Source organism: Gobio gobio (genome assembly GCF_949357685.1).
Source record: "Gobio gobio genome assembly, chromosome: 3".
Taxonomy (NCBI): domain Eukaryota; kingdom Metazoa; phylum Chordata; class Actinopteri; order Cypriniformes; family Gobionidae; genus Gobio; species Gobio gobio.
This window is the reverse complement of record NC_137099.1, coordinates 5623671-5639503: the sequence shown is the minus strand read 5'-3', so window position 1 is coordinate 5639503 and position 15833 is coordinate 5623671. Positions and strand designations below refer to the sequence as shown.

General features: G+C 32.5%; 1 protein-coding gene across 1 annotated transcript in view; it reads right to left on the bottom strand.

Annotated features, from left to right (window-relative positions):
- Window positions 1–524: 524 nt before the first annotated feature.
- The window catches only part of farp1 (FERM, RhoGEF (ARHGEF) and pleckstrin domain protein 1 (chondrocyte-derived)), a 134768-nt gene continuing 119459 nt past the window's right edge, over window positions 525–15833 (bottom strand). The window contains exons 18-23 of the mRNA XM_079811946.1: window positions 15628–15710; window positions 13332–13444; window positions 10156–10319; window positions 5280–5387; window positions 5056–5207; window positions 525–3604 (exon numbers count right to left, since the gene is read on the bottom strand). Coding sequence (XP_079668072.1) covers window positions 3523–3604; window positions 5056–5207; window positions 5280–5387; window positions 10156–10319; window positions 13332–13444; window positions 15628–15710 — 702 coding nt within the window. The 3' untranslated portion in view covers window positions 525–3522. The remainder of the gene's footprint in view (window positions 3605–5055; window positions 5208–5279; window positions 5388–10155; window positions 10320–13331; window positions 13445–15627; window positions 15711–15833) is intronic.

The window sequence follows — 15833 nt, the reverse complement described above, 5'->3', positions numbered from 1 at the left end:
AATGCTCTTCAGAAAGCCATCATGGACATTACGACCATAATTGTTTTACAGTCTATGGAATCTACCAATCATGAGAGTTTCACATGCTGACGTTGCAATTTTGTTTCATCAATGGCCAGTATCTGATCATTAAGTTGTGTTTAGTACTGAAAACCCATTTTTCGTTTATTGGCACTTCATGTTGGGTTTAGCTCCTGTGTGATAATGTGGTATCAGATGGGATTATTCATTTAATGCTGTGGTATAGAACTGATAGACAATCAGTACTGTGGTTTATATGATACTGGGAAATAATGATTCAACTGTAAATAGAAATGGGAACATAAATAGAAATGTATATATGGAATCGTAACCTTATATATGTAGTGCATTACATAAAACACTCCAATATTGTCTAGATATCAGGTGTATCTGTACATGTTTTCTAAATTGCACTTTAAAAATAAAATCAAACTCAATGTTTTAATTTTTGTTGCTTAATGACGACAAATGCAGCACATGCCATTTATATATATGGATTTGTTTATTCTGAACATATTCACGCACTGTCAAACATACATTTCTGCCAACATATAATCCATATCGGGTTTTTAATATATATATATATATATAATATGCATTAAGAAAGAATTAAAATGCTTAAAAAAAGATTAAAGAAGAATTTTGGCACTCAAGCATTTAGACAAAAGGCAGCTGCTTCCTTCAGAGAAAGACTTCTTTTCCTTTTCTTGCACCATGACAGAATAATGGCTAACTATGAGGGCTTGTGTGGCGTTCCCTCAGCGGGAGTGGTTCACAGTTAGTATCAAAACTTGTATAAAAACATCATCCTACAAAAGAAAGGTTGGAGTGCGGTACAAACGCTCAGAAGGCAGCATGTGCCGTAGTCTCAGGCCAGCAGAGATCATGACCCCCGAAACATTACAAATCCAGCTTGTGCATAGACCGGGACGCCCGGGGCACTTCACCCCGAAAGGGGAAAAAAAGTGACTTTGATTTTGCATCAAAACATGGAAGCTTGTTTCCGCCGCTGTGAAATATCTCACAATTCTGACCGACTGCAAGTCCACGTCTCGCAATTTCGACCATTTTTCTCAGAATTGCAAGTTATAAAGTCAATATTGCAAGATATAAAGTCACAATTTTTACTATTTGCCCAATTGTTGGGCATTTACTATGATTTTTACTCAGAATTGTGATATAAATTAATAATTTTTACAATTTTTCTCAGAATTGCGTGATATTAAGTCATAATTTGTACTATTTTTCTCAAAATTGCGTGATATAAAGTCATAATTTTTACTATTTGCCCAATTGTTGGGCATTTACTATGATTTTTACTCAGAATTGTGATATAAATTAATAATTTTTACAATTTTTCTCAGAATTGCGTGATATTAAGTCATAAGTTTTACTATTTGCCCAATTGTTGGGCATTTTGTTGGGCATTTACTATAATTTTTACTCAGAATTGTTATATAAAGTCATAATTTTTACTATTTGCCCAATTGTTGGGCATTTACTATAATTTTTACTCAGAATTGTGTGATATTAAGTCATAATTTTTACTATTTGCCCAATTGTTGGGCATTTACTATAATTTTTACTCAGAATTGTGTGATATAAAGTCATAATTTTTACTATTTGCCCAATTGTTGGGCATTTACTATGATTTTTACTCAGAATTGTGATAAATTGTAAAAATTATTAATTTATTTCTCAGAATTGCGTGATATTAAGTCATAATTTTTACTATTTGCCCAACTGTTGGGCATTTTGTTGGGCATTTACTATAATTTTTACTCAGAATTGTGTGATATAAAGTCATAATTTTTACTATTTGCCCAATTGTTGGGCATTTACTATGATTTCTACTCAGAATTGTGATATAAATTAATAATTTTTACAATTTTTCTCAGAATTGCGTGATATTAAGTCATAATTTTTACTATTTGCCCAACTGTTGGGCATTTTGTTGGGCATTTACTATAATTTTTACTCAGAATTGTGTGATATAAAGTCATAATTTTTACTATTTGCCCAATTGTTGGGCATTTACTATGATTTCTACTCAGAATTGTGATATAAATTAATAATTTTTACAATTTTTCTCAGAATTGCGTGATATTAAGTCATAATTTTTACTATTTGCCCAACTGTTGGGCATTTTGTTGGGCATTTACTATAATTTTTACTCAGAATTGTGTGATATAAAGTCATAATTTTTACTATTTGCCCAATTGTTGGGCATTTACTATAATTTTTACTCAGAATTGTGTGATATAAAGTCATTATTTTTTACTATTTTTCTCAGAATTGCGTGATATTAAGTCATAATTTTTACAATTTGCCCAATTGTTGGGCATTTTGATGGGCTTTTACTATAATTTTTACTCAGAATTGTGTAATATAAAGTTGCAATTGTGAGATCACGCAATTCTAAGAAAAAAAGTCGCAATTACCTTTTTTATTCAGTGGCAGAAACGAGCTTCCATAAAAAAAAAAGCATATTTTTAGAAGCAACAAGATTGTTCATGACACATTTTCCCCAAATTTCTAATGTAATACAGTAATAAAATTGAGTTTTATTTTCATTAAAATCAGTATAAATTCAACAACAAATAATACCATTATGTAAAACTACATAATGCAAATTTCAGGGGAAATTGTCATGAAAATGCAATAATTAACTAAAGTTAATGCTCCTAAAAATAGGCTTTATTTTCTTCATGCAAACAAAAGGCTTAATTTTTTCCCTTTTGATTTTGGGGTGAAATATGACCTGAAACATCATTTCGCCAGGTTTTTTTTTTTTTTTTTACTGAAATGTAGACCAAAGGCGTCGATTCTTTATAAACATAAACAACTACGATTAAAAACTCCAGAGATTGAACATTTCATTGACATTTCTCTGTTGACTCTTACAGGCATTTAGTTCATGAAACACGAGCAGAAGGATTGCATGTGTAAATTGTTCGTAAAACAGTAATTCGTCCCTTTCAATTAAACAAAACCAGTTTCACGTACACAATAGCACCCAATAAACCATTTAGAAAAGCACTCGCACATACACGTCACATACAAATCAATAAAACATTCGTAAAAACATTCTTAAGAAAAGATCATAACCCTTCATAAAACCATTCAATTTCACGAACAATTTACACACACTGCATTTCATGAACAAGGGCTGTCGTTTCCTAACGGATATGGTGTCTGTCTGCACATTTAAAACTGGAAGTGATTGACTTGCATCTGATCTGTCCATCATGTGATGTTGATGATGGTAGTATGTTCTGGACTCTGGCACTGACCTCACAAAACTTCACATCTGAACCCAATCAAAGTCTGAATTTTTCTATAAAGTGAAACGACGATATAGCACACGAAACAATTCCCGCTCAAACCCGCTGCCAGAAGAAATATGTTAAAGTGTGTTAGGAGAACCTGATTGAGAACCTGACGTACACGGCCAGTGTGTGTGTGTGTGTGTGCGGGCAGGCGGTCCGAGGGTCTCTTTGGTCAGTAGGCGTGCGGCTCTTTGCGGCTGAAGGAGCGGATGTAACTGGAAGAGCACGTGGCACTGCGGATCACCTCCATCCACCTAGGACAGGACACACACACACACCGGGAAGATCAATAACGCACAATAATCTATCGAAACTTTACATTCTCAGTGTTCAGAATGGACCACAAGTGATATCAACAGCTTTTAACATCTCATTTTCAGCTCTTTGTTAGACTGGACTGTCAAGTACACTATATTACCAAAAGTTTTGGACGCCTGCCTTTACATGCACATGAGCTTTAATGCCATCCCATTCTTAATCCATAGGGTTTAATATGGAGTTGGCCCACCCTTCACAGCTCTAACAGCTTCAGCTCTTCTGGGAAGGCTTTCCACATGTTTTAGGAGTGTGTTTATGGGGATTTTTGACCATTCTTCTAGAAGTGCATTTGTGAGGTCAGGCACTGATGTTGGACGAGAAGGCCTGGCTCTCAGTCTCCGCTCTAATTCATCCCAAAGCTGTTCAATCGGGTTGAGGACTCAAGTTCCTCCACACCAAACTCGCTCATCCATGTCTTTATGGAGCGACGCTGTGTGCACTGGTCATGTTGGGACAGGAAGGGGCCGTCCCCAAACTGTTCCCACAAAGTTGGGAGCATGAAATTGTCCAAAATGTCTTGGTATGCTGAAGCATTGAGAGTTCCTTTCACTGGAACTAAGGGTCCAAGCCCAACCCCTGAAAAACAACCCCACACCATAATCCCCCCTCCACCAAACTTTACACTTGGCACAATGCAGTCAGGCAAGTCCCGTTCTCCTGGCAACCGCCAAACCCAGACTCGTCCATGGGATTGTCAGTCAGAGAAGCGTGATTGGTCACTCCAGAGAACACGTCTCACTGCTCTAGAGTCCAGTGGCGGCGTGCTTTACCCCACAATTTGCATTGCACTTGGTGATTTAAGGCTTGGATGAGCTGCTCGGCCATGGAAACCCATTCCGTGAAGCTCTACACACTGTTCTTGAGCTCATCTGAAGGCCACAGAAGTTTGGAGATCTGGAGCTCTTGACTCTGCAGAAAGTTGGCGACTTCTGTGACCCTCAGCATGCGCTGACCCCGCTCTGTGATTTCACTTCGTGGCTGAGTTGCTGTTGTTCCCAATCGCTTCCACTTTGTTATAACACCACTAACAGTTGAGCGTGGAATATTTAGTAGTGAGGAAATTTCAGGAATGGATTTATTGCACAGGTGTCCACTGATCACGGTTCTCTGAGCTCCTGAGAGCGGCCCATTCTCTCACTAATGTGTGTAGAAGCGTCTGCAGGCCTAGTGCTGGATTTATACACCTGTGGCCATGAAGTGATTGAACACCTGAACTCAGTGATTTGGAGGCGCGTCCCAATACTTTTGGCAATATAGTGTATACTGAAACATAAAACTTTTTTGTTATATATTTGTGTCATGCACTTTGTGTTTTAAATTTAAATATAGTGTTTATTTTACTAACATGATTTTTTACAGGAACATACTATCCCAAAAAATGTCATACCTCTCAAACGTGTACTCGCTCTCGGATCTGAAATAGTAGACGTGTGATTTGAAATGGAGCTTGAAGACGTAGTCTTTATGGATGTTCTCGGACTCTGAGGGAATGGTGATGGAGTATCCCAGCAGAGGAAGGCTGGCCAGAGGATATTCATCCTGCAAAGACACTTCCAGATCAGACACGGCCAAACACTGTCATTCTGCTCAGAGAATCAATCAAAGTCTCACCTGGTGTGTTTTGTAGAAGAACAGGCTGAAGTTGGTGAAGACCACCCATAACTTCTGCCAGCCGTTGCTGTTCTTGAACTTCCTCAGCAGATTCCCAGACAGCTGATTCTGAGGAATAAAGACAGTGAGAAGATGCTTCAGATTCAACCAGGGTCCAAAGTCGCATTTATTTATACAGTGAGATTGGTTCTGCCGTAAATAGTGTCATTGTTCAGCTGAGGTCAGTTCCGTGTTGATTCAATTTCGTTCAATAACCGTGTAAAGATCATCAGATATGAATCAAGTTCAAATCATCTATAAAGCATCTCTGTAGTAAAGCTCAGTTCAGCTCTCATCTGATTAGCTTCAAAGTATATATTATTACATTTAATTACCAATTATATTTAGTGTTTAGTACTCAAATATATCTGATTTACTTGAAACTCTTATTACAAAATGTATAATTTTAGGGATGTCCGATATATCGGGCACCATATCGGTATCGGCCGATATATGTTCATTTTTAATGTTAGCGTTATCAGCCCAATAGATGATAAACAATGTATTATTTCCTTCAGCTGAGACACTTCAGATGTGCACTGTTCACCATGATGGGTTTGAATTGCTTGAAATATGATTGGAATCACTTCAAAAGAGACAAATATAGTTCAGTGCAACATGAGCAGAACAAGTCTGTCATATCGGTTACATAAAATCATAATTGTGTGTTTGGGACATGGCTTTTAATGCGGAGACTTTTGTTTTTTGTAATCAGGCTCTCAAAAATTATATAAAAATTTGGATTTAGATTTATCGACCAATATATCGGTTATCGGCTTTCAGATATAAACAATTATCGGTTATCGGCCAAAATGTTCCTATCGGTGCATCCCTACATAATTTAAATCACAGTATACAGTACGAGAGATAATACGAGAGATTGCAATTTAATGCGCTTAATAGGATAGTTCACCCAAAAATATTAATTATGTGTATATATACGTATAATATATACATACACTATGGAAGTCAATGGGGACCAGAAACTTTTTGCGTAATGCATGATTTAAATATCATATATTGTGTTATTTAAATCATACATAATGTAAAAACTATTAATTTGAACATTATGCAGGATTTAAATCACAATATATGCTATTTAAATCATGCAAAAATTACTAATTTTGAAATCAATGTAAATCACAATTTCAAAAAAATGTACTCACTTGACTTGAATTTAATATTTGGTATATTTTGGACTCTGGGTGAACGCGGTATGAGACTCGCAGCACAAAGTGTCCCCATGTTCATTTCAGGGAAACTGTGATATAAAATTGTGATTTAATAATCTTAATTGAATAGTTCACCCCAAAATAAAAATTCTGTCATACAGTTTCTGTTCCCCTTTGACTTCCATAGTATAGAAAAAAAAACAAATACCATGGAAATCGATAGGGATCAGAAACTGCCATTGTTCAAAATATCTTCTTTTGTGTTCAGCAGATGAAAGAAATGAATCCAGGTTTGGGACCACTTGAGGGCGAATAAATTATGACAGAATTTCTATTTTGGGGTGAACTGTCCCTTTAAATCATGTATAATGTAAAAATTCAGAAATTTGAACATAAATGCATGATTTAAATATCTTGTGATTTAAATCAGGCATAATGTAAAAAAAAATTATATATATATATATAATTTTTTTTTTAAACATTATTCATGGTTTAAATCACAATATAAATCACAATTTAGCAATTGTGCGTGAGTCAATTTTTACTCACTTGACTTGAATTTAATATTTGGCATATTTTGGACAACAGATATGAGACTGACAGCACAAAGTGTCACCATGTTCATTTCAAGTAAACTTTACTATTAATAAACTGCAGATCTGAATAGAAAAAGTGTCCATTCATACAGGATTCAGTTCAATGGTATTGTTAATTGTTGGTCTAGGCACACACAACTGTGTCCGTCTTCTTGACATGAACGATGCATTTTTAGTTCATTTTCCTTTATTTGACCATTCTAGCATGTTTTCATGATCGCTGCAAGAGCGTGTCCTGTATGAATGTCAATCGTCACGTTTGTGCTGTTAGTGAAGAAGAATCACACACATTCAACACGACAGAAACACTGAAGTCAAGCGAACAAACACCTTCACAACCCAGAGTACAGTCAGTGTTCAGAGGGCAGAGAGTGTGTCATATCAGTTATTATATGAGAGAGAGGTAGAAAGTCCAGCTCAGGTCGTTCACTTAGAGCCGGTGATATTAACATAAAATAATCATTTGCATGAAGACACTCCGGGAATGTCACATCCACTACTGGACACAATGGACTCATTTGAAGCCGTGTTATTTTAGTTTTTTAAGTTTGATTCAATTTGTAATATAGTTTTGTAATTAAAAAAAAATATATATATATATTTAGTTATATAATTTTTTTATTTTTTGGTTCAGCTTTAGTAATTTAAGTACTTGAAAGAATATGTATTCTTTCACTTGCATTTTTACACAAATAAATGTATGTATATAAGTATGTGTATGTATATATATATATATATATATATATATAAATATATATATATAAATATATTATACAGTAAAATATATTAAGTTTTAAGTTTTTTCAGAATGTTTAAAAATAGTACAATAAAATGTATTACACAGACATAATAAAAAATAAAACTTGGAAAATGCTTTATATATATATACTTTTAAAATGACGAAGAATATATATATTTTACATTTATGTTCCTTACTATTTTTAAACATGCTACAAAAAATGATATGTATTACAATATCTTTATTTTATCATTATATGTATATATATATATGTATATATCTATATATCTATATATATATATATATATATATATATATATATATATATATATATATATATATATATATTATATATATATATATACACACACACATTATACCCACATATACATATGGTACATTGAGATATATATATAAATATAATTTATACCTGTATATAAAATAAAATAATTATACAGTAAAATATATTAAGTTTTTGTAGCATGTTTAAAGATAGTACCAAAACAAAACATATACAGAAACATAATAAAAAAAGTGTCATTTTTAAAAAAAGTATTTTAAATAATTTCTTCTTATTTCAGTTTTAATAATTTACATACTTAAGTACTTTCTAATTTTCATTTAAGCTTACGTTTATTTCAGATTTACTTCAGTTACCGAGAATGATTTTTAATAGTTTTGGTTAACAATAACCACACTGGTTTGAAGGCAGACTTATAAGATCATTAAATAAGACCGAGCTCTTGTCCGTTGTCATGAAAGAAACTTAAACGTGACTTTACTGGTTAGCAGGTTTAACAGCCAGTTTAACTTCACAAATAACCATCCAAACGAGCGCAAGTGAGATGGTCCATTACACGGGTCCGTGTTTTACCTCTCTACTCCTGCAGGATTCCCTAAAGGAGAGGCTTTGGACACGATACCAACACACCAGAGCGAGAGACACCGGCCCCTGGGCCCTGAGCGGGGCCGCAGAGCGAGCCTCTGACAGACTGACTGGACTAGGGCCGTCTAGCACAGCGGAGAAGAGAAACACACAGAGTCAGACACATGAGAGACACACGGGTGTGAGAGAAGAGGAACACGAAGACCAGCGCTCAAAACACTGCAAAGAGACTGCATGAGTTTAGCATTTCCAATATATGTATATCGGAAAATTCGCCAAAAAGACTCGTTTGGAACAGGATTTCCTGCAGTGAATGAAAAGTTATCATTATTTCTTCACACTCATGTGTTTGTGCACACTTTGGTTATGAGTTAAGTTTAGTGAATCTGAAATCTGCCAATAAAACTCTCTGATGCTTAAAGGATTAGTTCACTTTTAAATAATCTTTTGCTGATAATTTACTCACCCCCATGTCATCCAAGATGTCAATGTCTTTCTTTCTGCAGTCGAAAAGAAATTAATGTTTTTGATGAAAATATTCCAGGATTTTTCTCCATATAATGGACTTCAATGGGCTCCAAACGGTTCAAGGTCCAAATGACAGTTTCAGTGCAGCTTCAAATGGCTTTAAACGACACCAGATGATGAATAAGGCTCTTATCTAGCGAAACGATCCGTTTCTGTGAGAAACCCAGCAGTATTTATGCTATTATTTTACCTCTTAACAGACAAACGTGATCATCTCTGAGCTCCGCCATAACTTCCGCTAAGTGAGGTCAAATACGAGCGTGGTCATAGATATATCGATCGTAGATGCCTCATTCTACTGATCTGTGCACGCGCTAATGAGGCATCTACGTATACATCTATGACCACGCTCGTATTTGACCTCACTTGATGGAAGTTATGGCAGAGCTCAGAGATGATCACGTTCGACTGATAAGAGGTCAAATAATAGCATAATTACTGCTGGTTTCTCACAGAAACGGATCGTTTCGCTAGATAAGAGCCTTATTCATCGTCTGGTGTCGTTTAAAGCCCTTTGAAGCTGCACTGAAACTGTCATTTGGACCTTGAACCGTTTGGAGCCCATTGAAGTCCATTATATGGAGAAAAATCCTGGAATATTTTCATCAAAAACCTTAATTTCTTTTCGACTGCAGAAAGAAAGACATGGACATCTTGGATGACATGGGGGTGAGTAAATTATCAGCAGAAGTTTATTTGAAAGTTAACTAATCCTTTAATATTAATTCATGAAAATAGAAACGATGCACAAACTCCATGTGGGACCAATTACGAGTGACGCCTTGAAAACAGTCGACGTGCCCAGAGGAGAAACAGAAATAGAGAGAGAGAGAGGAAGAAGGTTAAACACAAACACAGAGACACAACGGAGGAAAGACACACGACACTCGGCAACACGACGGCTGCGCTCCGGTACCTCCAGCGCTACGCTAAAATCCACCATGGACACGCTGGTGCTGCGATGCCAGCACACATGAACCGTGGTATTACCGCGGTGAGGCGTCTGCCGCTCGAGAGACGTCCGAGAGGAGCTCAGGTCATCTTCTGATTCCTGGTCAGCGCTAGAGTCCTCAGGGGATTCTGGGAAATGTGGGAAGAACAGCCTTTTAAACAGCCATTGCACAAAAAAAGCAAACGTGTTTTGTGTACCATATGTACCATGTGGTAAAATATCGTGTTTCCAGGGACTTGCCATGGGAATATAAAGGGTACATGAATATGCACTGTAAAAAAAAAATCAGGTCTGCAATTGAAAATTTTCCAGTGAGCGATCAACATCAAGAAATTCAATTTGGCCAACTGAAAATGTTAGAATTTTAATTGAATTAAATTGCATCAATTCACAGAAATTCAATTTGGCCAACTGAAAAATTTAGATTGGAGAAAATGTTCAATTGGAGACCTGAATTTTTTTTACAGTGTGGTAATAATATCTCAGAGTACCACAGTATTACTCTGTGATCGCATCGCTGTGTTTTAGGGCTGCGCAATATATCGAAATTATCGAAAATGTACATATCGCGATATGCATATCGCAAGGGCACACAATATCTGAATGATTTAAATAGGATACTTCAACATTGTGAAAAGTGTACGTTTAAGGATGATGCATATAGCAGAGAATAGACAGTGAGCACATGACTGTTACTTATGTGACTTGCTTGACGTTAAAAAGAGTTATTAAACGCAATAACTTGCGAAAAACAACTCCTTGCAATCTCGTCTGACACACACACCGAAATGTGCGCACAAACCGTTCTTTTTTTGTGTCTTGTTACACACTCGAACTGTCAAATACACACACAGTTATGTCTTGATGAGTATTCATGTAAACGCAGTCGGTTATGCTTTAAGTGAAAGATATCATTTGGGGAAAGAAATAGATTTTACACACTATATCGTATTGCATATCGAATATCGCATTATTTAACAAGGATATCGCATATCGCATTTTTCTTCAATATCGCACAGCCCTACTGTGTTTTTTGTATGGTGTAGTACAAGGATGGTGTCCGATAGTAATACCATGGTACTGAAATTCATGTGCAATGATATTTACTCCAAAGAACTTCCAAACATACCATGGCAGCATCAAGGTACAATGTCTGAAAAAACATGTATTTTTGTTACTTTGTGTGTACCATGTTTCATTTGGAAGTACCATGGTACTACAAAAGCAGCCCTTTTTTGTAAGCTGTTTTAGTTTTTATATATAAAAATATATACATTTTGTCCTGGTTAAAATTGCTTATTTCTCTGCATTTAAACATTCTTGGAAACATTCGGGGTAATGTAAGTACACGAGTCAAAAAAATAAAAGAAATAATATTGAGTGTAATGCATACAATAATTATTTAAAAATAACTATTAGTATTATCAGTATTTTGATATCTAATAAATAAACTACATAAATTAATACATTGAATAAATAACTTATAAACAATGATATATAAACAAATAAATAACAAACTCAGTTACTTAAATATATAAAAATAAATAAATAAATACCATGCATTTTTGTCACTTTGTGTGCTATGTTTCTTTTGGATTTATTAGACCATTAAATATTTTTGTAAGCTTATTTAGAGTTCTTATTTAAAATAATAATAATATTTATTAGTATATCTAATAAATAAAGTACATAAAATAAATCAATAAAAAATAAACCATGAAATATACATAAATAATAAATACACTACAATAAATAAATAAACTACACTAAATAAATAAACTACACTAAATAAATAAATAAAATAAACTACAATAAATAAACTACAGTAAATTAATAAACTATAATAAATAAACTACAGTAAATTAATAAACTACAATAAATAAACTACAGTAAATTAATAAACTACAATAAATAAACTACACTAAATAAATAAACTACACTAAATAAAATAAACTACAGTAAATAATAAACTACAATAAATAAACTACACTAAATAAAATAAACTACAGTAAATAATAAACTACAATAAATAAACTACACTAAATAAATAAAATAAACTACAATATATAAATAAACTACAGTAAATAAATAAACTACACTAAATAAATAAACTACACTAAATAAATAAATAAATAAAATAAACTACAGTAAATAATAAACTACAATAAATAAACTACACTAAATAAATAAAATAAACTACAATATATAAATAAACTAAATAAATAAACTACACTAAATAAATAAATAAAATAAATAAACTACAATAAATAAACTGTACTAAATAAATAAATAAACTACAATAAATAAATAAACCACACTAAACAAATAAACTAAATAAGTAAACCACACTAAATAAATAAACTACACTAAATAAATAAACAAACTAGATTAAAAAAAAAAAAAAAATCACACTAAATAAATAAATACAATAAACAAATCACACTAAATAAATAAACCAACTACATTAAATAAACAAATACATCACACTAAATAAATAAACCACACTTAATAAATAAATAAACTACACTAAATAAATAAATAAACTACACTAAATAAATATAATACACTAAATAAATAAAAAAAAACATGCATTTTGTTACTTATTGTGCCGCATGTTTCTTTTGGAAGTAGTTTTGGCACTAGTAAATAAACTACAGTAGATAAATAAAAGCATTTTATAGACATCACAGCACTCAATATAAAGCCGGTGGATGGAGTCCTTTGAAGTCTGCAGGTCAAATATCAGACAATGACAGTGAACAAAAACTCTGCAAATATATAGCAATAATATACAGTCACATCACCACAACGACATCAAACTCAACGTCCAGAGGACAGGAGCAATGCAAAGGAAGAAAAGCAGAAGAGACTCAGTGTGTGTGTGTGTGTGTGTGTGTGTGTGTGTGTGTGTGTGTGTGTGTGTGTGTGTGTGTGTGTGATCGGAGGACTGGAAACCTGTGAAACCTGCTCCCCTGTAAACAGCTCTGTTAATGCCATGAGAGCAAACTGTGTTCCGCATCATTCCATTAGACAGAAAAACATCAGCAAGCGTCAGTTATTAATAAGATAAGCACACAAAGGTCCAGCATTAGTATGTGTCAGATCAGTGTTTGACATGCAGGAGAGAGTGTGTGACTTACTGCCGTCAGTGAAACTGCTGGACAGAATCTCAGCCGAGGGGCCGTTGCATTTGTCCGCCAGCTCAATGGCCATCTTGATGTCCTCCACCCACTTCTCCATCTCAGACGCCGAGCTGTGGAGGCAATGAGGACGTTAGAGACGCAGCTCCTGTCAATCAAACTCAACTCAGACTGATGAGGAGCTCAACTAAACCACACAACACACAAGATTCACTGCATCATTACATGACTAGCATCATCATCATTAACATTATAAATGGTTAAATGTGTTTATTATTATTATTATTAATACATTTTCTTCTTCATATTATTATTAAATATATAATAATTAAATAATAATTATTAAATAAATATAATAACAATAAATGTTGCATAATAATTTAATCTGTTATCTTAAATATTCCAGGAAATAAGATTAAGTGCAAAAACATAATTAATGCATTAGAGGGTTAATATAATAAATACTATTATAACAATAATACATATTATAAACACAACAATATGATTATTGCTGTTGTTGTGGTTATATTACTATTATTATTATTATTAATACATTTTCTTCATATTATTATTAATATATAATAATTCAATAATAATACAATAATACTTATAAAAAATATAATAACAATAAATATTGCATAATAATTTAATCTGTTATCTTAAATATTCCAGAAAATAAGATTAAGTGCAAAAACATAATTAATGCATTAGAGGGTTAATATAATAAATACTATTATAACAATAATACATATTATAAACACAACAATATGATTATTGCTGTTGTTGTGGTTATATTACTATTATTATTATTATTATTATTAATACATTTTCTTCTTCATATTATTATTAATATATAATAATTCAATAATAATACAATAATAATTATTAAATAAATATAATAACAATAAATATTGCATAATAATTGAATCTGTTATCTTAATCTTATTTTCTGGAATATTTAAGTGCAAAAAAAATTATTCATGCATTAGAGGGTTAATATAATAAATAATATTATAACAATAATACATATTATAAACACAACAATATGATTATTGCTGTTGTTGTGGTTATATTATTATTATTATTATTAATACATTTTCTTCTTCATATTATTAATATATAATAATTCAATAATATACTATCATAATTATTAAATAAATATAATAATAAATATTGCATAATAATTGTATCTGTTATCTTAAATATTCCAGAAAATAAGATTAAGTGCAAAAACATAATTAATGCATTAGAGGGTTAATATAATAAATACTATTATAACAATAATACATATTATAAACACAACAATATGATTATTGCTGTTGTTGTGGTTATATTATTATTATTATTATTATTATTAATAAATATATAATTATAACATGGACACAAATAGTAAAACAAAAACAACAGTACTCTTATTATTGTTGTTTTTGTTGTTATTATTATTTACCAATATATTTAATAATAATATAATTATTATTACCCTTAGTGTTATTAAAATTATTATTAAACATATAATAATATATAATAAAATAACAACAACTAATAATAATAATAATAATAATAATAATAATATAATTATTAAATAAATATAACCTTAAATATAGCATAAGAATTTAATATAATAAATAATATAACTATAATAAATAATATTATAGCAACAACAGCCTATTACTAGTGTTATTATTATTATTAATAAATATATCATATATAATGAAATAATAAAACAACAACAATAATATAATTAATGTTGTTGTTTTCGTTGTTATTATTTAATTGTATATTTATACATCTCAAAATAAAGGAAGTCATTTTATTCCACATGGAAATGAGCGGAAATAAGTGAATACAGCCACTTATTTACATGAGATAAAGATAAAGCTGTGGTTATTTTAACAGATATAATCACTGCCGTTTCAAATGTTTGCGTCATTTTCTTCTTTGCATTTTTTGAGCGGTGATGTAATGTCTTGCTCTTGTAAATACATGCCAGCATTTCAGTAATAAAAGACTAGATCTTTAAAATGCATCCAAATTACAGCGAAGCACAACCGTACGGTGCTCTGCAGGGGTCAAAAAGGATGTAAACTGTGATTTCTGAAGTGATATATTCTTGATATACGTCTAGTGTCCTGGTTAAAATTGCTTATTTATCTGGATTTAAACATTCGGGATAATGTAAGTACACAAGACAACAACATATATAACACTGATCTAGTGGTTTTTGGATATTTTAATCCAAAAATCGTCCATATTGTGCCTTTAACCTCATACAACATTACATTCTGGATGGGTTTACCTGGCGGCCACGACCACAGACTGCCGCTGTCCGAACAGAGTGAATGAATGCGGGACGCCCCACTCGTCCTCACTTTCACGAATCTACACACACACACACACACACACACACACACCAAGAGGAAAGAGTAACACACCGGTTAGTATCATGTTGACCTAGTGGACGAATCTTAAAGGGTTAGTTCACCCAAAAATGAAAATTCTGTA